Source organism: Pteropus medius, unplaced genomic scaffold (genome assembly GCF_902729225.1).
Source record: "Pteropus medius unplaced genomic scaffold, Ma_sr-lr_union100, whole genome shotgun sequence".
Lineage (NCBI taxonomy): Eukaryota > Metazoa > Chordata > Mammalia > Chiroptera > Pteropodidae > Pteropus > Pteropus medius.
Window position 1 is genome coordinate 2,337,405 of NW_024353905.1, and position 22,989 is coordinate 2,360,393.

Consider the following 22,989-nt stretch of genomic DNA (forward strand, 5'->3'; position numbering starts at 1 on the left):
CTTGCTATTCGCCACAACATGGATGGACCCAGAGGATATTGTACTGAGTGGAATATGACAGAAAAAGACAAATCCATATAATTTCATTTATACGTGGAATCTAAAGAACAAAAGAAATCAACAACGACAACAAAACAGAAACAAACTCATAGGTACAGAGAACATTTTTATGGTTGCCAGGTGGGAGGGAAGTTGGGGGTGATGAAAAGGGTAAGGGATTAAGAAGTACAATTGGTAATTATAAAATGGGCATGTAAATGTATAGTATAGGGAATGTAGTCAATAATATTGTAATAACTATGTATGGTGTCAGATGGGTGTTAGATTTTTTGGGATGATCATTTCATAAGTTGTGTAAACGTCTAATTCCTACGTTGTTCACCTGAAACTAATATAACACTGTATGTCAACTGTTACTAAAAAGTAAATTATTTTAGAAAAAGAAATGTTAAAATGACTAAGTAGAAAAGGACAAAATATGAATAAGAAAATATAGGAAAGAAAAAAATTCTCACTGACAAATGCAAAAACTTAGTGAAAGCATGGATCAACCTACTATACAGCTACTGCAAACATTAAAAAGCAAAAGTAGGACTATCATGTGCTATTACAGCAATAAAGGAATACACATAAACACATACAATAGAAGTAAAAAATAATGAACCAAACATAAACGTAGAGGGAGTGAATAAAAAATGTAGTGATTTTAGAATGTGTGCAAACTTAAGCAATCATCAACTTAAAATAGACTGCTATAAACATAGCTTCATATATGTGAAACACATGGTAACCACAAACCAAAAATCTACAAGAGTTACATAAAAAATGAAGAGAAAAGAATCCAAACACAACTCTGGAGAATCATCAACATACAAAAGAAGAGAACAAGAGAATAAAAAAGGAACAGAGAACTACAAAAACAATCAGAAAACGTTAATAATATGGCAACAACTACATATCTATCAATAATTATTTTAAATGTAAATGGATTAAATGTTCCAATTAAGAGAGAATTGGTGGCTGAATAGATTAAGAAAAAAACTAGACCCATACATATGCTGCCTACAAGAGATGTACTTCAGATCAAAAGACACACACAAACTGAAAGTAAAGGTATGGTAAAAGATATTTCATGGAACTGGAAATGAGAAAAAAAAAACTGGGGTAGTAGTACTGATACCAAACAAAATAAAATTTAAAGCAAGTGCTTTAACAAGAGACAAAGAAGGAAATTTTATAATGCTAAAGAGATCAGTCCAACAAGATTATGTAACAGCTACACATCCAATTAAATAGCACCCTAAATGTACGAAGCAAATATAGACAGACATAAAGGGGGAGATTGAGAGTATTACAACAGTAGTAAGGGACACTAACACTCCATTGACATCAATGGATAGGTTGTCCAGAAAGAAAATCAACAAGGAAACAGAGGCCTAAATGACACATTAGACAAGATAGAGTTAATTTTTTTTAACATTTTACTAAAAGCAGAAGACTAAACATTTTTTAAGTGCACCTGAAATATTTTTCAGTATAGACTATATATTAGAACACAAAACAAGTATTAGTAAATTTAAGAAAATTGAAACCATATCAAGCGTCTTCTCTGATCAGAATGGTATGAAACTATAAATCCATTACAAGAAAAATACTAAAAAACACACAAAAATACATGAAGACTAAAAACATGTGGTACTAAACAATGACTGGATTAAAGTCAAGGATAAAGGAAGAAAGCCAAACATACCTTAAAACAAAAGTAAATGAAAACACAGTGACCCAAAATCTATGGAAACAGTCAAAGCAGCCATAAGAGGGAAATTCATAGTAATACAGGCCTAGCTCTAGGAACAAGAAAAATCTCAAATAAACTATTTAGCCTTACACCTAAAGGAACTCGAAAAAGAAGAACAAAGTCCAAAGTTAGTAGATGGAGGGAAACAATAAACATCAGAGCAGAAATAAATAACATAACACACCAGAAAAAGGCAATACAAAAGAACAATGAAACCAAGAGCTGTTTCTTTTAAATGATAAATGTAATTAATAAACCTTTAGCTAAATTCAAGATAAAAAGAGAGACCAAATAGAAACAGATATGTAAAAGGAGAATTGACAACCAATATCACAGATATACAAAGGATTATGAGAACATACTATGAACAACAAATTATATGGCAACAAATTGGACAATCTGAAAGAAATAGATAAATTACTAGAAACATATAACATTCAAAGACTAAATCTGGAAGAAACACAAATCGGTAATTAAAAAACTCTCAATAAAAAAGTCATTGGACCAGATTGCATAATAGGTGAATTTTACCAAATATTAAAAGAAGAATTAATAACTAACCTTCTCAAACTATTCAAAGAAAATTGAAGAGGAAGGAAAGTTTCCAAACTCATTTTATGACCAGCATTAACCTGATACCAAAACCAGACCAAGACACTGCAAAAACTGAAAATTACAGGCCAATATCTGTGACAATCATAAATGAAAAAATCCTCAACAAATATTTTCAAACCAAATTCAGCAATACATTAAAAATGTTAATACACCATGATCAAGTGAGATTTGTTTCTGAGATGCAAGGTTGAAATAATATCCACAAATCAATTAACGTGATATATTACTTAAACAAAATGAAGAGTAAAAATAATATGATTATAACAATGCAGAAAAACATTTAACAAAATCCAACCTCCATTTATTATACAAGCAATCAGCAAAGTGAGAATAGAGGGAATATACCTCAACATAATAAAGGCAATATATGACAAACCCACAGCTAACATCATATTCAAAGGTAAAAAGCTAAAAGCGTTTTCCTGAGGAACAAGACAAGGATGTCCACTTTCACCACTTTTATTCAGCATAGTATTGAAAGTCCTAGCCACAGCATTCAGACAAAGAATAAAAATAAAAAAGAATACAAATTGTAAAGGAAGAAGTAAAACTCTCATTATTTGCCGATGACATGATACTATATAGAGAGAACCCTAAAGATTACACAAAAAAAACTGATACCATCAGGAGAGGAAACATAAGAATAATGGGTATTACTGAAGGCGAGGAAAAGGAACAGGAACTAGAAAGCATTCTCAGACAAATAGTGAATGAGCATTTCACAAATCTAAGGAATGAGCTGGAGCTTAGAATTCAAAAAGTCAACAGAACACTTAATTATCTTAACCCAAAAAGGTCTTCACCAAGACATATTATATTAAAGTTATCAAAAATCAACGACAAAGACAGAATTCTCAGGAAAGTCAGAGAAAAGAAAATGGTAATTTATAAGGGAAAACCCATTAGGTTATCCTCAGACTTCTGGCTTGCAAACCTTACAAGCCAGAAAGGAATGGGAATTCTCCACTACAAGGCCTGCACTACAGGAAATGAAAGGGGTTAGTTCACCTAAAACAAAATGGAAAAAGAAAAAACATAATTAGGAGTAAAGTGACTATTAGGCAAATAGAAGCAGAAGAGTGCTACCCTTACTTAGAACAGGGCATTATAAGCTTAAATAATAAGAAGAGAATTGTTATAACAAGATAGTATTGAACATTCAGCATATGTAGGGACAAATTGAGATAACAATGACTGAAAAGGGGAGGACTCAAAGATCCAAATTTGCAATGGGGAATGGAGACAAAGCATGTGCAGAAAAAAATGGACGACTGTGTATACATAACTATCCTTTTCATATTGGTAATGGTACCAAAGTTCAGAACTGAAGTATATAACAAAAAACAACAAGAACCAGAGGCAAAACTCACAAAAGCCAATCAAAATAAAGAAAACAGAAACACAAGGACAAGGAAGCAATGGAAACATTGAGCTACCAAAAATCAAAAGATACAATGGCTATAAAAAGACATCATATTTCAATAACCACCCTAAATGTAAATGGACTTAACTAACCAAGAAAAAGACAGAGTTGCAGAATGGATCAAAAAACAAAGCCCAACCATATGCTGCCTCCAGGAGACACACCAGAGTTCCAAAGACAAATATAGACTCAAAGTGAAAGAGTAGAAAATGATATTTCAAGCAAATGACATTCTGAGAAAAGCAGGAAACTAGACTTTAGGTAATAAAAACACAATAGAATATACTGATGTCAAATTATAATGTACACCTGATAGTTATATAATTATATTAACCAATGATACCGCAATAAACTTAAAAAAAATTTCAGTACCATTAAAAACCTTATGATCTTAAAAAAATAAAAATAAAAAATAAACAAAATCAATGAACAAAATAGAAACAAACTCTCAGATATAGAGAACATTTTGATTACCAGAAGGGAGGGGTTTGAGGAATGGGTGAAAATGGAGAAAGGTTTAAGATGTGCAAATTGCCAGTTATAAAAACAGTCACAGAGATATAAAGTACAGCATAGGAAATAAAGTCAATAACATTTAATAACTACATATATTGTCCGATGGTTACTAGACTTATTGGGGTGATCGCTTCATAAAGTATATAAATGTCTCCTTACTATGTTGTACACCTGAAACTAGTTTAATATTGTATGTCAACTCTAATTAAAAATAAATTAATAAAAAAGATGTTTTATTAAAATAATAAATCTCAAACAACTGGTCTTTAACATTTCTTTGAAAGTCTTGTGATGATGGCAGAAGAGGAGAAATTATTAAAGCCCTATTGCTTGATAAGATTTTTATGACGTATTCATAGGCCACAGGATAGGTTTAGTCTACAGAAAGACAACCTATGATCACTTGCTGAAGCAGGGGCCTCCAATATCTTATCTCATCAAGGCAATAAGAATAGCCTATATGTTCTTCAATTTCTTTTATTATTATTATTATTATTATTATTATTATTATTATTATTATTATTATTATTAATGCCTATAGCACCTGGTCTTCCTAGGTGGTCTCCCATCCAAATACTAACCAGGCCTGACCCTGCTTAGCTTCCGAGATCAGACATCGGGCTTGTTTAAGGTGACATGGCTGTAGACTGTTCTTCAATTTCTATATTTTTCATCGTTCAGTTTCCATTTTGGATTTTCCTGAATAATATTTTTTTCAATGAAATGAATAACTGTATATCAAATTTTAGCTAAGCACAAGGCCTTGAACTAATAGCATTATTCTAGGCAACACTTAAGGTCTCGGAGATGGCAACTGTTTAACAAAGGACAGTAAGGTTGCTAAAGTAGTCTCCATTTTATATTTAGACTTTATATTTAGAATTCAGATCTTCAGCTTCCTTATGTTTCTGGGCCTAAAGCATAGAGTCCAAAAAGTCCCTAAATAGTTAAATAGATTCTTCCTTAATGTATTTTGACAGACTTAGTGTTTATTTCTACATCTGTACTCACAATCTATATTTTTATAGAGACTGATATTACATTTCACCTCTTATGATTTCTGTTGTAACTTTATTTCTCAATTTTATTGACAGCCATGATAGAGAGACTGTAGAAAGGAATACTTCTTCCTATTTTCCTTAGAGATTCCTAGGATTCTACCCCTTTAATCTGGGTAGAATACTAGCCAGATAAAGAGATAAATGGGAAATGAAGGGAAAAAAGGAGCTTAAGTTGATTTAGGAGATTCAGAGGACAAGCAATTTTTAAATTCAGCAGAACCATCTTTGACAACTTCCCCTTTCTCTCCTCCCCCATTCCTTTCACCAACAGAATTCTACTGTCCCCTTACCTGGATGGTGTGGATTCACCCGTAAGGGATGGATTACTTTAGAAGTATGTGAAACTGGGACAAATCACAGGAGTCATGTCTTAGAGGAGCAAATTGAAGCAATATTTGGACCACAAACGAGGCCTGAGTTGGGGTGGTGAATGGTAAATTAAAAACAAACAAACAAACAAACAAACAAGAATGTCATAGCATAGCAGAGTGAGACAATAGATATCATTCTGGCTCAATTCTGTAGATGAAGCATGGATGCTTCTTGGTGTGTTTACGCACCTCCAGTATACTCTGAGGGCTTTTTAAATGCAGTGAGAATAAAAGGACACTGCCTCTCCTTGACCCTCATCATCCTCTGAGTTCAGGACCTTATTATCTCTCACCTAAATTTTTCAAAATCGTAACTAACCTTTAAATATTAACAATAATTTCTTAATATCATCCAATACCCAATCAATATTCAAATTTCTGCAATTGCCTCATAAATGTCTCACCAAATTTTTCCTCTTGCTTCCTTTTTGGTCTCTGAATCCAGTCATATTCCTCTTTAAATTTATCCTTCATTGAGGAACTAGTTAAATCACACAGAAATATCTCTTCCCATGTCACTCCCCTCCTCCAAACAATTATATTTTATCACCTAGCCTTTCCTTGAACTCTACCTTTCCTCATATTCCAAGTATGCAAAAATAAAGGGTAGTGTATTTTGTGTAAGAGATACATTCCTAGACATTTCTCATAAATCAAAACTTCTATAACTCAAATATAATCCTGATAGAGAATGGAGCCTTGTTTACTGGCTAAAGTAACACCAGCATCTCCAAGGCCATCTTCAAGGTCCAGAGTGTTACTCGACAATGTAATACATAGTTCATAATACCCTTGATCTAAGAATTCATGGAATTCTTAGAGAGTTTCTAATTAGATTGAGGTTATATGTTATTTTATATATTACCTGTGAAGTTTTCATTTAATTCGTATTTCTTTTAATTTAAAAGTTGCACAGTTCAATTTTGCGTGTAATGCAACTGAGTGTACTGCATCATTATCTCCTAACATATTGTCTGTGTTATGTCTCTGTAGACAGGACTATCTTTCTTACCCCTTCTCTGCCTATACAACTGCTATTAATTCTCTAGTACCTTCTAAAATTCAGTTCCTCTTTGAAGCTTTCTCTGATCCTGTCTAGACAGAATAAATCATCTCATTTTTTTTCTAAAACACCTCTCTCATATGTCTGCTGCATCACTTATGATATGACATATAAGCTACTCACACCGTTTCTATCATTTTAGTTAGTATTTTAGTATGCACTTTGTGGCTATACCTTATTCATGTGTGCCCTCACTGGGCTTAGCACTTATAATGGATACATAGAAAGTGCTGACTTTAATTAATCTTGCAGAATTATTGTAAAGATTAAATAAAACAATTTGTATCAATTGACTGATACAGTGCCTAATACTGGTGCTCAGTAAATTTTTCCTTCTTTTATCATCCTTAGTGTACTCCTGCTTCATTTCTTTCAACTCTTTATATATTTTGTCCATGAGAAGAGATTGGAGATTTCTTCCTTTTATTGCTCACATGTCTCTTCTTCAGCACACGAATACTGACCATTTTGCATCTCTTTTTTTTTTTTTAGGTCACTATCCCTGTTCAAATCAGAGATCCGCCAAAGACAGCAGACAAAGGTAATATGACATCTCCACCACTCCTTGATGCCAACCCCATGGAGAACCCATCACTGTTTAATGACATCAAGATTGAGCCACCAGAAGAACTGCTGGCTAATGACTTCAATCTGCCCCAGGTGGAACCAGTTGACCTCTCCTTTCACAAGCCCAAGGCTCCTCTCCAGCCTGCCAGCATGCTTCAAGCTCCAATACGTCCTCCCAAGCCACAGCCCACTCCCCAGACTCCTATAGTGTCCATGTCAACATCTGATGCAGGCACTTTAGCAAACATCCCTACCGTTCTGACTCCAGGCTCTATCCTGGCCTCCTCTCAGGGCACTGGTGGCCAACAGATCTTACATTTGATTCACACTATCCCCTCAGTCAGTCTGCCAAATAAGATGGGTGGCCTGAAGACCATCCCAGTAGTGGTACAGTCATTGCCCATGGTGTATACCACTTTGCCTGCAGATGGGAACCCTGCAGCTATTACAGTCCCACTCATTGGAGGAGATGGCAAAAATGCTGGGTCAGGTGAGCATCACTGTACTCCTTTCCTGGGCCTTACCTTCATTATATGTTCTCTTTTCGAGTTGTCCTATATCCTATCTCTTTTCACTGCCTCCAATTATCCTTGCGCACAACTTCAAGAGTAATCTTTTCATGAACACTTTTTTTTTATCATGTTTCTTAAATACTTAATAACATACAGTAATACAGTATTTGTGTTGTACACCTCAAACTAGTATAATATTGTGTGTTAACTATAAAAAGAGCTTTACATTCTATAATAGAAAAAAAGAATGTACAATGGCTCTTTTGTTTAGCCCATGCTTCTGAAACTGGGGTATGCATATCCTTGAGTGAAATACAGTCTATCTTCCTGGAATCTATAGTAAATAATTTGATAGCAAATAATTTAAAATATTTCATATTTTAAAAATGATTTTATTAAAGAGAAAAATGTAAAATTTGAATAACCTTTTAAGATAAAACACAAACTTCAAAACTAGTTTTAAGCTTACTAAGGCACCCACCTTAGGATTTTCCAGGAGAAATGTATTTATTATTCTGTGCCATTAGAAATCCTTTGGTAGACAAGTTGAGAATGTTTCTAGCCCTACATACTTAGCCAGCGTGTTCCAACATCATACCTTTTCTCTTCCTTGCAGGAAAAATGGTCTTCTTTGAAATATTGCCATCTTCTCTGTGTTCTTCCTCATTTAGCATCTATCACCCTCCATTTTACTTTTTACTTACCTATATTGCAGGAATTCTTCCCAACTGAATTGTAAATTCTTCAAGGACAAAACTGTATCTTATTTCTCATTGTGCATCTCCAGAGAACCTAACACAGTGGTAGATAGTAGTTGTCTTACAACAAATAATTTGAACAAACTTGAAAATTTGTCCAGGAGAGAGTTCATATGCTATAATCTTTCCTTTTGTTTTATTTTAAAAGTAAGTCCAGAATTCAGAAAAGTATAAATTAAGTCTCCCTTCCACCATGATCCTCCACCACTAAGTTTCTTTCCTGGAAGTATATCGACTTTAGTTTGTAATTGGGAATGATCAAAAAAATTATATGGCTTCTTGAAGTGGCTCAAGATATTTTGCTTCACCATACCTGTAAAATCCTAGTTAATTTTGAATGTTGTACCTTAGGAAGGATATTGGGAAATTGGAGTATAATTAGAGAAGAGAGATTAGGATGATGAGAGGATTCAAATTCATGAAATGAGGAGCTGATAAATATTTAGAATGAATTAAAAAGACCACAGGGGAGATATGTGGGCGGAAATGACTAGGAATCAGATTTCAGATATATAAACTTTTCTACCTTTGAAATCCAATACATTGTGATCATTCCATCACTAAATGTAAGAGACTGAAAAACAATACACTAAGCATCAAATTGCTAAGACTTTTCAGTATCTTTTTGAATAAAAATGCCATCATTGAATAGTGGATAATTTTGGTGATGATAAGTATTCATAACAATTTGTTTTTGAGATACCTTAAGGAAGTTAATTAAAATATGGTTATCCATTCTCAATTAAGGAGAGGCAAACAAAAAAGAAAATGAGAAAATAAAATTCCCTGTGTGAGAGGTTGCTGATATCAAGATAGTAGTGGCACCAAGGAATGGTTTGACGGGGCTTTGAATCCTCCTGGAATATCCATCAGTCCTCCAGAGCCACTCTAAATAAACAGAATACATTTTAACAGTGTTTAATGTAGTTTTAAGCTAAGCTAAAACCATTATCCCAGTGGTATGCTTATACCTTGTTGTGATATATATAAATTTTGATACCAAGTATCAAAATTTATATATGCATTTTCTCACCCCTTACATGTTTTATTTTTGTTCATTTTTGAAAATATGTACAACAATTTAATATACTAATGCATTTATATCACTACACATGGATACACACACATACTGAGATGCATGCTTAAAACTTTTTAGTGAATGATCCACAATCAATGTATTGAAGGCACTAGCCAAGTTCTCCCTCATTCAACCTTATTGCCACCCTTAAGTTTCTTCTATATAGAAGTTTTGAATCTTTCATTAGATCTAGGAGAGTATTGACCACTTGGTTGAGTTTTTAGGCATTGGAAACATCAGTAATTAATAATAAATATTTGAGAGCTTCTCCCAACATAAGTGGAAGAGAAAGATGTAACATATATGAAGCACCTACTAGGTAGTAGGTATGTGTTTCAGCTCATTGACTTGTTTCCTTTTAGGAGCACAAAAGCCAAAGGATGTGTTCTTACTTCTGAGTTGAGCCTAGGCATTGATATTAGGTTAGCCAGAGAACTATTCAGAGAGTTCGATTCAACAAACAGACATTGAACCTGACTTTTCAGCAAACCCTGTCCTGGGAGCTAGAGATAAAGAATTGACTCATAACCAGATTCTATCCTAGAGAAAGCTATCCTATCTCACTCACTATTCTAAAGAAGTTTATTCTAGTAGTATCAGAACGCTCCTCAGTATTCTCTCAAGGAATTTCTGTTCCCCACTATGCTAAAAATTTTAAATGTTCTTCTCTTGCTTCTATACAAATACACTTCTTCCATCTTTGATTTTTCCCTATCTTGCTCCTACTTCCTATTTTGGCCCAAACTGGGAATCTTGAAAATGATGACAGAGGCACATATATTTATAGCCCACACTGCTCCTTTTCTTTGCTTTTAGTGAAAGTTGACCCCACCTCCATGTCTCCACTGGAAATCCCAAGTGACAGTGAGGAGAGCGCAAATGAGAGTAGATCCTTGGCCTTACAGGGTATTCAGGGACTACAGCAAGAGTGAGTACTTTTGTCTTTACTTCATGTCTGTCTCTGTGTCTATATGTGTGTGTCTTTGATAGAAGTGGAACATATTCTCAGACACAATAGTAAGATTTGAGGACAACAAAATATAGGACAATTGCCTTCTCAGTGAAGGCATGAATTTGTGTGCATACGTGTGTATAGGCATGCATGTTACCACGGAGTTATGTTCTAATTGTAGATCATTCCATTTTACCTTTAAAAAATCAGCAAATTTCCTATAAAGTACAGTTGCATACTGTTTCTCTAAATTTAAAACAGTCTTGTCTCTCAGTGTTGGAACTAATGAAGTAAGTTAGCTTGCGTTTTAGAAACCATTTTATATGGAAAATACATTTCTTTAAACACAAAAATGAGACTTATTAGAGTGAAAAATGCTCACACTCTGTGGGAACAGAAACCACCCAAGGAAACATTGCTACTTCCTGGAAACTGCACTTGCTGAACATAATGGCCTAGTTGAGAGAATTGCTGGGATTATTTCAATTGTTTATTCTTTGGGGAACCTAGTGTTAAATTTGCATAAATTAAATACACATATGAGGTGGTCCCACTGTATGTAAGTCGATTTATTTAGCCCCCACTTTAAAATCATTCTTTGGCCCTATTTCTCTCTCTCTCTCTCTCTCTCTTTTTTTTTCAGCTCAGACCAGCAGTAATGACCCAAATGCAGGGAGAAGAGTCCCTTGACTTTGAAGAGAAGATTGATTCACCAATGTGATTTTGCAGGATGCAGCAAAGTATACACCAAAAGCTCTCACCTGAAAGCCCACCCCAGAATCCATACAGGTTTGCCCACCTCCACCCACCCCAACACACACACACACACACACACACACACACAGAGTCTCTGAGAGATAAGAAGAAAACTCCAACTAAATATTACCAAATCTCCCAAATTTTAAAGAAAAGCAGCAAATAAAGACTTCTATATGAAATGTCCTAGATTTTTTAATGTTGGCATCTAACTAAAAATTTTGTATAACACCATAGATTCAAAGAAACCTGCCTATGTGCCAAATATAACTTGTCAGTCATCAGTTTATACCCTCTACCTGGGAGATTCCGCCTCTCAAATCATCTCCAGCTTAGAATTTAGACTTGGACTTCCTGGACAAGGAAGAAACTTTCCTTTTTTTGGAAACATATGCTGTGTTAAGTTGGCTATGTTAGGATTTGTATCAAAGGATCTGAAGTCCTAGTTGCTGTGCCCAAAGGCTATGATCAGATGACTGATCTCCAGGCTGCATTGCTGCATTGTCCCGACATTCCCATGACATTCTTCTTATTTATTGATGTTTTATCTGATTCTTCTCCATATTGGGTTGTTGGATAGTCTTATTCCACTCACTGTGTGTGTGCGTGTGTGTGTGTGTGTGTGTGTGTGTGTGTTGAAGTTGTGAGATGGGAATAAGTTTGCCTTGCTCTAATAACTGACAGAAGTTTAGCATAGCTAGGACATATTGAGTGCAGTGATTGATGGTAGAAAGATTGAGGTGCAGGAGTGGAAGGGAGAGCGGTGGCTCCATAGTGTAGTGGCTAGCACATCTGCTCTACACGCAGAAGGTCTTGGGTTCACGCCTCGGGTGCGCTGCGAGCACGTGGGTGGAGATGCCCCACCTTCAGAGATCCACTTCTTAGAGGGAAATGGCAACATCCTTAGGTTAGGGGTGGAAGTAGGGGAGGAGAATTAAAGAGGCGGGGAAAAAAGAGTGGAAGGGAGAAAACCACTTAAGAGACTATTATTTAAACATGAATTTTCAACATGCAAAAGTAAAATAGTTTACTCTCATGTACCTTCTCCCTAATTTCAACAATTATATCATATCGGTATATGACCAATTTTGTTTCTTCTATACCCCTACCAAGTCGCCCACTCCACACTGTATTATTTTGAAGCAAATTACAATCATATTATCTTAGTCATAAATACTTCAGAATATATCTTTAAAAGGCAAAGATTTAAAAAATAAGCATAATATTACTAACATAAATTCCTTAATATCAAATTTCCCTAATTGTCTAATAAATGTTTTTTAAAAGTTTATTTGAATCAGTATCTAAACAAGGCTTTTACATTGAATAACATAAGCAATATGAGAAGGAACCAACTATGCAAAAAGCTTGAAGGAAGAATATTGTTTTTAGCTAGGCAGAGTAAAGAAGTTGTGAGCTTAGAATAAGCTTGCCAAGTTTGTTGTAATAACTGACAGAAGTCCAGCATTAAAAGGGCATATAAGTACAGTGATTGGTAGTGGAAGACTTGAGGTGCAAGAGTAGAAGGGGAGAGACCACTTAAGATGCTACTTTAGTGATCCAGGCTAAAAATAATGAGAACCTCGCTAGGATGTTGGGAGTGGCTGTGGAGAGAAGGAAGTGTATTGGGACACTGATGACTCAGATTTCCGTTTTGGGTGACTGGATGGATAGACATACTATTTACAGAGGTAGAGTTTGCTGATGATCACACACTTAGCAAGTGGTAAAAACAAAACAAAACAAAAAACAAACCTGGAATCACACCTTGGTATGCAACTTAGACAATACTTTTCTCTGTAGCTGGTACTCCACAGGTTCCTTGGAACTGAGGCAGCTGCAGAAATGCCTGATTCATTGTCCTCCAAAGATTAGGGTTTATTTCAAAGGCTCCCAGAGGGTGATATCCCTGTCTCTGGTAGATATTCTCTTAGCAGAGAGCCAGAGGCTCTTGCCCATCTGGATACTGCCTCTAGCATGCAGTGAAGCCATTCATCTCCTCTGAGCTGACAATCATGCAAAGCAGAAAATACAGATACAGCAACTACCATTAAACATACTATCAAGTCCCAGTTTTTAATAATGGCATCACTCATTCACCCAGACTCAAAATTTATCATTAATTCTTTTTTTTTTTAACTCAATGTCTTTTTTATTAAAGGTCTGTTTAACTGGAGCACATGTGGTTTAAGACTTGATCTTTCCTTCATCTAGGTTATCCAAGTGTTTCTAAATAAACAGTGTGAAATGAAAGAAACTACTAAAGGGAAAATTATCTAGAGATAGCCCAAAGAAAATATTATTATTTTACCTTGTATAGGTTACAAGTGCATGCGTGAGGTTAAATTATTACAATTTCCAAATTAGCAAGAACAATTTAGCAATAAGCTTAATGTGTTTCTTGGAAAGAGTAGAAACAAAAACCAAAAAATGAAATCCTTTTTTTATAGGTCTCATTTTTAGGAACTAGATTAAAATATGAGGACAATAACAAAAAATAAAACATCCAAATTGTATCTTCAGTTAACATTGCTAAGCAAAGTTTTAATTTTTTAAGTAAATTTATTTGGGTGACATTGGTTAATAAACTTACATAGGTTTCGAGTATGCAGTTCAATAATATGTTTATTGCATTGTGTTTACCACCTAAAGTTAAATTTTCTTCTTCGGTTATTTGTTTCCAAAGTTCTATTATTTCTTTCTTCAAATAGCTCTTTTGAGTATGTAGACATCGTTGCCATGAGCATATATTGGAAAACTACACTGCCTGGATTTGACATCCCAGTCTACCACTCATTAGCTGAAAGTTACTTCACATTTTTTGCCTCATTTCCCTTACATGGGAATATTAATAGTGAAAAATCAGTACAATATGTGGCATATAGTAAACACTCAGTAAATGTTAGCTATTATTAATGTTCTTTCAAGATTCACTGCTATCTCATAAGCTTATTGTCTTAATTTATTCTTTTCCCTCAAACTTTATTGAGTTATATTTCACCATTAAAAATAGTATATATAGGCCCTCTCGCTGCTCTCTGCTGAGCCAGCCTGTCAGTCTGTTCTCCAAGCAGGAGGAGCGAAGGGACTTCAGAGAGTCAGCGGCTGTATTATTTTCTTGCCCCTCCCTCTCTCTTGCCCCACATCTGTCTTCACCCTCTCCGCTCTTGCTCACACAGCCATAGCGGAGCCGTTGGTGGCCACTCCATCCCTGTCAATCTCCTTGTCATCCTCCAGGGTTGAGCCATCTGCCCTCGACAGCCGCTGCGGTGGTGGGAGCCCGGGAGCCTACCTCGCCCTGGGGCTGAAGAGCTGCGGCTCCTTCCTTGTGGTGCATGATCTGATTTTCTGGCGAGTTGTGACGAAGACTCGATTTGTCTTTGGCACCACACTGATCGTGGTGCTTTCACTGGCAGCTTTCAGTGTCATCAGTGTGGTTTCTTACCTCATCCTGGCTTTTCTCTCTGTCACCACCAGCTTCAGGGTCTACAAGTCTGTCATCCAAGCTGTGCAGATGTCAGAAGAAGGCCGTCCATTCAAAGCCTACCTGGATGTAGACATTACTCTGTCTTCAGAAGCTTTCCAATAATTACATGAATGCTGCCATGGTGCACATCCACAAGGCCCTGAAACTCATTCATCTCTTTCTGGTAGAAGATCTGGTTGACTCTTTGAAGCTGACTGTCTTTATGTGGCTGATGACCTATGTTGGTGCCGTTTTAAATGGAATCACCCTTCTGATTTTTGCTAAACTGCTCATTTTCAGTGTTCCGATTGTCTATGAGATGTACAAGACCCAGACTGATCACTATGTTCGCATCGCCCCTTGATCATACCAAGTCGATTGTTGAAAAGATCAAAGCAAAACTACCTAGAGTTGCAAAAAAAAAAAAAAAGAAAAAAGAAAAGAAAAAGCAAAATAAGTACATGGAAACCAGAAATGCCACCGTTACTAAAACACCAGCTAATAGTTATAATGTTGTTACTTGTACTATGAAGGAAAGTGGTCAATATCAGCTTAAGCCTGCATTCCAAGCTTTTTTTATTTTTATTTTTTAATTTGGTGTTTCCCCCTCCTTTCCCTTTACTGGCAATATCAAGCACAAGAATTGTTGAACTAAAGAAAGAACTTATATTTCAGAACCCATAAGAATAAGGACAGAATCAGTTTGATAAAGTTGTCTATATTTAAGATGTATGATTTGGTGATTTGATATATATATACATTGTGAAATATTCACAATCAAGCTAATTAACATATACATCACTTCCAATATTTTTTTTTTTTTTTTTTTGTAGTGAAAAGGCCTAAAATCCATCTTGAGCAAATTTCAAGTATATGGTACAATATTGGCTATAGTCACATTGTTGTACATTAGATTCCCAGGACTTATTTATCTGGCAAAACTGAAACTTTGTGCCCATTTACCATCTTCCCATACCCCACCACCAGCCCCTGGTTACCATTCGTATTGTTTCAGTGAGTTTAACATTTATATTCTACATACTACATGAGATCATATAGTATTTGTCTTTCTGAATCCAGCTCATTTCACTTAGCATAATGTCCTCTGGGTTCATTCATGTTGTTACAAATGGCAGAGTTTCCTTTCTTAAGGCTGAATAATATTATCTATCTATCTATCTATAATAATATTATATATATAATATATAGATAGAATATATATATAATATAGAGAGATACAGTATATAGAGATATAACATAGATATATAACATATACAATGTATATTTTATATATATATATATAAAATATAATGTCTTTATATTATATTATGTCTTTATCCATTCATCCATCAACAGGCACTTAAGTTGTTTGAATAATTTGGCTTGTTTTTTAAATGAAAATATATTAGATCTTTTAATTTTAATTTTTCAATTACAGTTGACATTATTATTTCACATTAGTTTCAGGTTTACAGCATATTAGGTAGACATTTATATAATTTAATAAGTGATCCCCCCAGTCTAGTACTCACCTGGCACTATACATAGCTATTGCTATATTATTGACTATATTCCCAATGCTGTATTTAACATCCCTGTGACTATTTTGTAACTTCCAATTTGTATTTCTTAATCCCCTTCACTTTTTTTCACCCAGCCCCCCATGCACCCTTTCATCTGGCAATTATCAGTTTGTTCTCTTTATTTCTTTATCTGATTTGTTTCTTCATTTATTTTGTTCTTTAGATTCCACATATGTTAATATATTTGTCTTTCTCTGTCTGACTTATTTCACTTAGCATAGTATCTTCTTAGTCCATCCATGTTGTCACAAATGATGAGATTTTATTCTTTTTTATGGCTGAGTAATATTCCATTATATATGTATCACCTCTTGTTTTTTCAATTGTCTATCGTTGGTTACTTTGATTGCTCCCATATCTTGGCTATTGTAAATAGCGCTACAGTGAACATAAGGGTGCATAAATCTTTTCAAATTAGTGTTTTGTATTTCTTCAGATAAATACCCAGAAGTGGAATTTCTGGGTCATAAGCTAGTTTTGTTTTTTAATTTTTTAAGTAACCTCCAAACAGTTTTCTATAATGGCTGCACCAATTTGTAATCTCTCCAACAGTGCATAATGGTTCTCTTTTCTCCACATCCTCAACAACACTTGATTTTTAAAATTTATGATAGCCATTCTGACAGGTGTGAGATGATATCTCATTGTGGTTTTAATTTGCATTTCTCTGATGGTTAGTGATGTTGAGCATCTTTTCATATGTCTTCTTTGGATAAAATGTCTGTTAAGGTCCTCTGCCCACTTTTTAATTGAATTGTTTTTTGTTTGTTTTAGTGTTGAGTTGTCTGACTTCTTTATAAATTTTAGATATCAACCCTTTATCAGATCTATCATTGGTGAATATCTTCTCCCATTCAGTAGGTTGTCTTTTCATTTTGTTGATGGTTTCCTTTGCTGTGCAAAAACTTTTTAGTTTGATGTAGTCACATTTATTTATTTTTTCTTTGTTTCCCTTGCCCAAGGAGATACACTAGAAAAATAATATTACTAAGATCAGTGTCAGAGAGTTTACTGCCTATGTTTTCTTCTTGTAATTTTGTGGTTTGGGGTCTTAAATTTGTCTTTAATCTATTTCGACTTTATTCTGGTATACGGTGTAAGAAGGTGGTCCAGTTTCTTCCTTCCTTCCTTCCTTCCTTCCTTCCTTCCTTCCTTCCTTCCTTCCTTCCTTCTTTTCCTTCCTTCCTTCCTTCCTTCCTTCCTTCCTTCCTTCCTTCCTTCCTCCTTCCTTCCTTCCTTCCTTCCTTGTATCTGTCCTGTTTCCCAACACCATTAATTGAATAGACTGTCTTTATCCCATTGTATATCCCTGCCTCTTTTATCATAGATTAAATGACCATGTAGGTATGGATTATTTCTGGGTTCTCTGTTTTGTTCCATTGATCTACATGTCTGTTTTTATGCCAGTACCATGCTTCTACTATAGTTTGATATCAGATAGTGTGGTACCTCCAACTTTGTTCTTCTTTCTCAAGATTGCTATGGCTATTCAAGGCCTTTTATGGTTCCATATAAATTTTAGGATTATTTCTTCTAGTTCTGTGAAAAATGCCATTGGTGTTTTGATAGGGATTGTATTGAAACTATAGATTGCTTTAGGTAGTATGGCCATTTTAACAGTGTTAATTCTTCCTATCCATGAGCACGGTATATGCCTTCATTTATTTAGATCTTCAATGTCTTATAATTTTTTGAGTACAGGTCTTTTACCCGTCCCCGCCCCTGCTTGGTTAAATTTATTCCTAAGTATTTTATGATACAATTGTAAATGGGATTGTGAACGTTTTTCTTTTTTTATTAAAAGTATTGGGGTGACATTGGTTAATAAAATAAAATAGGTTTCAAGTGTACAGTTACAGTCAATAATATGTCAAATGTATTATTGCATTGTGTGTTCACCACCCAAAGTTAAATTTCCTTCTGTCACCAAATATTTGACTCACTTTACCCCTATTTACTCCCTACTTTCCTCTGGTAACCACTAATCCACTGTTAATGTTCATGAATCTCTGTTTGTAGTCTTATTTTCCTGATAGTTTGTTATTAGTGTATAAAAATGCAACTGATTTCTGAATATTAATTTTGTATCCATATTTTGGCTTTATGTATAATGCTGTAATGAACATGGGAGTGCAGATATCTCTTTAAGATACTGATTTTATTTCCTTTGGATATATACTCAGATGTGGGATTGCTACATCATCTGGTAGTTCTATGATTAATTTATTGAGGAAATTTCATACTGTTTTTTATAGTGGCTATACCAATTTACACTCCCACCAAGGATTCCCTTTTCTCCACATCTTCTCCAACACATGCCATCTTTTGTCTTTCTAATAATAGCCATTCTAAAACATATGAGGTGATATCTCATATTAGTTTGCATTTGAATTTCTCTGATGATTAGTGAAGTTGAGCATATACCTGTTGACTTTTTTATATGCCTGTTGACCATTTGCATATATTCTTTTGAGAAATGTCTATTCAAGTCCTTTGTCCATTTTTTAATTTATTTGGGCTATTTGTGGTTTTTGCTGTTAAGCTGTATGAGTTCATTTATTTTGGATATTAACTCCTTATCAGCTGTGTGGTTTGCAAACATATTTACCCATTACATATGTTGCCTTTTCACTCTGGTTTTTTTTTTTTTTCTGTGTGAAGCTTTTTAGTTTATTCGTCCAATCCCATTTGTCTCTTTTTGCTTTTGTTTCCTGTGCTTTTGTGTCATATCCAAATAAGTATTGCCCAGACCAATGTCAAGAAGATTTCACCCTATGTTTTCTTAGTTCTATGGTTTTAGGTTTTCCTTTTATATATTTAATCAATTTTGAGTTGTTTTTTTTTTATATATATTGTGTGAATAAAGAGTCTAATTTCATTCCTTTGCATCTGGATATCCAGTTTTTCCAACATCATTTACTAAATATCCTTATTGGTATGTTGTTGAAGATGTCTGTAGATAAATGCATTTATATCTGAGCTCTCTATTATGTTTCATTGGTCTATACATTTTTTAAGTCAATATTACACTGTTTTAATTACTGTAGCTTTGTAATATATTTGGAAATTAGAAGGTCTCATTCCTCTAGCTTTGCTCTTGCTCATAATTGCTTTGGCTATAAATGGTCTTTGTGCTTCCATATTAATTTAGGATATTTTTCTATTTTTATAAAGAATACCATTGGGATTTTGATAAGAATTGTGTTGACTCTGTAGATCACTTTGGGTATTACAGGTATTTTAATAATATTAATTCTTCCAATGCATGAACATAGGGTATCTTTCCATTTATCTGTCTTCTTTAATATTCCTCATGAGTGCTTTATAATTTTTTCCAGTCAATGAAATGGAAACTTTATTGAGGCCCCAGGGCCAAGGGGTAGCTGCCCTGTGGGCTGAGAGGGCAGTGGAGGGGCCTTATTCTTCTTGGGGCTTAGATTGTTGGTGTGGCCACACTTCTTGTGGCATTTGACAGTGCAAGGATGCAGGTGTTCATAACACTTGGGACTAATCATCTTGTCGCAGTTGAGTGAGCTGGTGGAGGGAGGGATCAGTGATGCTGCCTTGCAGTGGAAGCACCAAATGCAAGGTGGACTCTTTCTGAGTTTTATAGTCTGAGAGAGTGCAGCCCACAAAAATCAGACATTGCGAGTCAGGTGAGATGCTCTCTTTGTCTTGGATATTAGCTTTGACATTTTCAGTGGTGTCACTATGCTTGACCTTGAGTGTAATGGTCTTGCCCATCAGGGTCCTCGTGAAGATCTGCATCTCTGCATCTGCTGAGGAGACTACTCAGCTGTCTCGTTGAAGAGAAAGAGCTATAATTATTTGTGTACAAGTCTTTCATTAGTTAAGTTTATTTCTAAGTATTTTATTCGTGTGTGTGTTGTTATTGTAAATGGACTGTTTTCTTGATTTTCTTTTCAGATACTTTTCATGTATGTTTAAATATCTTATTGATTTTCACATGTTGATTTTATAGATCACAAGTTTACTGAATTTTTAACTTAGTTCTAACAGTTTTTTGTTTAATCTTTAGGGTTTTCTATATAAATATGATCATGTCATCTGCAAATGGAGATAATTTTACTTCTTACTTTCCAATTTGGATGCCTTTTATTTCTTTATCTTTTCTAATGCTCTGACTAGGATTTCCAGTACTATGTTGAAAAGAAATGGTAAGAGTGGGCATCCTTGCCTTGTACTGGATCTTAGGGGAAAAGCTTTTCGTTTTTCCTCATTAATTATGATATTAGCTGTGGGTTTGTCATACATGGCTTTTATTTTGTTGAGGTAAGTTTCTTATATACCTATTTCATTGACAGTTTTAATTATGAATGGATGTTAAACTTTGTCAAATGCTTTTCCTACATCTATTAAGATAATCAAGTATATTTTTTTCTTGACTTTTGTTAATGTATTATATCACATTGATTTATTTGAGTACATTGAACCATCCTTTCATCACCTGAAGGATAAATCCAGCTTGATTATGGTGTATGATCCTTTTGATATACTGTTGAATTCAACTTGCTAATATTGCATTAATTATTTTCGCATCTATTTTCATCAGGGATATTGACCTATAGTTTTCTTATAGTACTTTGGTTTTGGTTTCAAGGTCATGCTGTCCTCATAGAATGAGTGTAGGAACATTCCTTCCTCTCCTGATTTTTGAAAGAATTTAAAAAGAGTTTAAAAAGAATTGATATAAATTCTTTTAATGTTTGGTAGAATTCACCCATGAAGACTTCTGGTCCTGGACTTTGTTGTGAGAGTTTTTATTACTGATTCAGTCTGCTTATTTGTTATTAGTCTGTTTAGGCTTCCTATTTCTTTTTTAATTCCAATTAGAATGTTGTATGTTTCTAGGAATTTATCCATTTATTCTAAGTTATCTAGTTTGTGGGAATATAATCATTCATAATTGTCCCTTATGGTACTTTTTATATCTGAGGAATCCATTATAATGTCTCTTCTCTCATTTATGACTTTATTTATTTGAATCTTCTGTTACATTTATTCTTGATTCCTTCGTCAATTCAATAAATAATTAATTTGAGCACCTTCTTTATATGCCAGACAAGTAGAATACCCCAGTAGCTTCCTAGTCATTGTAATCCATCTTGCATACCATAGCTAGATCATTCCAATGTACAACTTTTACTAAGTCACTCTTGAGTTCAAAAACTTTCAGTGTTACTTGTTCCCCCCACTACTGCCTTTAGACAATGGCTTACCAAGAGAGGGAGCGTTATGGGAGCTCTCTGTCATGGCAAGAAAGAGGATTTTATTATTAGCATCATTTACAATTTGAGCACAATGATAACAAAGAGCAAACTAAGTTGTAGTCTATTTTATTATTGTTTTTTAAGTTCTTTATATTCAGTGTATCTCCTTTTGCTTATATCTGAAGCAGACTGTCTACACTGCATCCCTCTTTGGCATGTCACTGCCTTTCATGCAAAAACCCAAATTCTTTAGTCTGGCCTTTATAACAGAAGTCATTTCACAGCACTTCTGTAAAGATATCCCATTCTTCAGGGTATGCATTTTTCACTTTAGTGCCTTAGCAGCCCATGCCCCCAACAGACTGGGTTGGTTTTTACCTTCTGTTCTACCTATCTAAAATCTACCCATGCTTCCAGTTCAGTGGATCAGCTCACAGATTATTATCTAGCCTTGAAACTTATATCATACTTATATGTATAGTTTATGTTATGAATTAGTTTCCCTGTGTGTGTTTTGTTCTTCAATTTAGATGATATGTTGAGGGAGGTCATAAACTGTGTCTGATGGACTTCACTGGCACAATCAAGAGCTTGTTCAGTAATAATAAAAAGGTAACTGCTTTTAAAATAGGAAAATTGATCTCCTTGCTGAATTCCTGTACACTAATCTATGCATTCTAGCAATGAGCTTCAATTGCCACAGGGTGTCACTGCTTTGCAAGTTGAATTTTCTTCATTTGGATGTAGAGAATATAGGAATTTCTAGGAGAAATTTTTGAGACATTGCAATAAAATTTATAGCAATGTAATGGGAGGTGTGTAGATGGGATTGAATTATATAGACTAAAAAGTGAAAATCCATTTACATACTCTCAACACCATTTGTAGTCTAATTCTTCTTCCCACTTTTAGTAATTTGCAATGTAGTCTTCCAGACCCCTTCTTTTTTCTTTGTGCATGTTTTGTGTGTGTGTGTGTGTGTGTGTGTGTGTGTGGAGAGAGAGAGAGAGAGAGAGAGAGATTAGAAAACATAAATGAGATCTCACTGTATGTGTGTGAGTGTAGCCATTCAGTAGCTTTTTCTTTATAGTTGATAACATTTCATTGGCCGAATTTTGGTCTTAACCCTATCTCATTCTTTTTAGCAGCTAATGCAGCAATTTATGAATATCAAAATGATAAGTAATTGACATCTTTAGTCCTCAAAATGAATGCCTAAATATGATCCAAAACTGAGTA

General features: G+C 34.6%; 1 protein-coding gene and 1 pseudogene across 1 annotated transcript in view; one reads left to right on the top strand and one right to left on the bottom strand.

Annotated features, from left to right (window-relative positions):
- KLF8 (KLF transcription factor 8) overlaps positions 1-22,989 on the top strand; it is a 240,494-nt gene that overhangs the window by 209,106 nt on the left and 8,399 nt on the right. The window contains 4 exon segments of the mRNA XM_039851375.1: positions 7,340-7,904; positions 10,579-10,690; positions 11,363-11,405; positions 11,407-11,503. Of these exon segments, the coding sequence (XP_039707309.1) occupies positions 7,340-7,904; positions 10,579-10,690; positions 11,363-11,405; positions 11,407-11,503 (817 nt within the window).
- On the bottom strand, positions 19,858-20,302 carry LOC120593550 (ubiquitin-60S ribosomal protein L40-like; annotated as a pseudogene).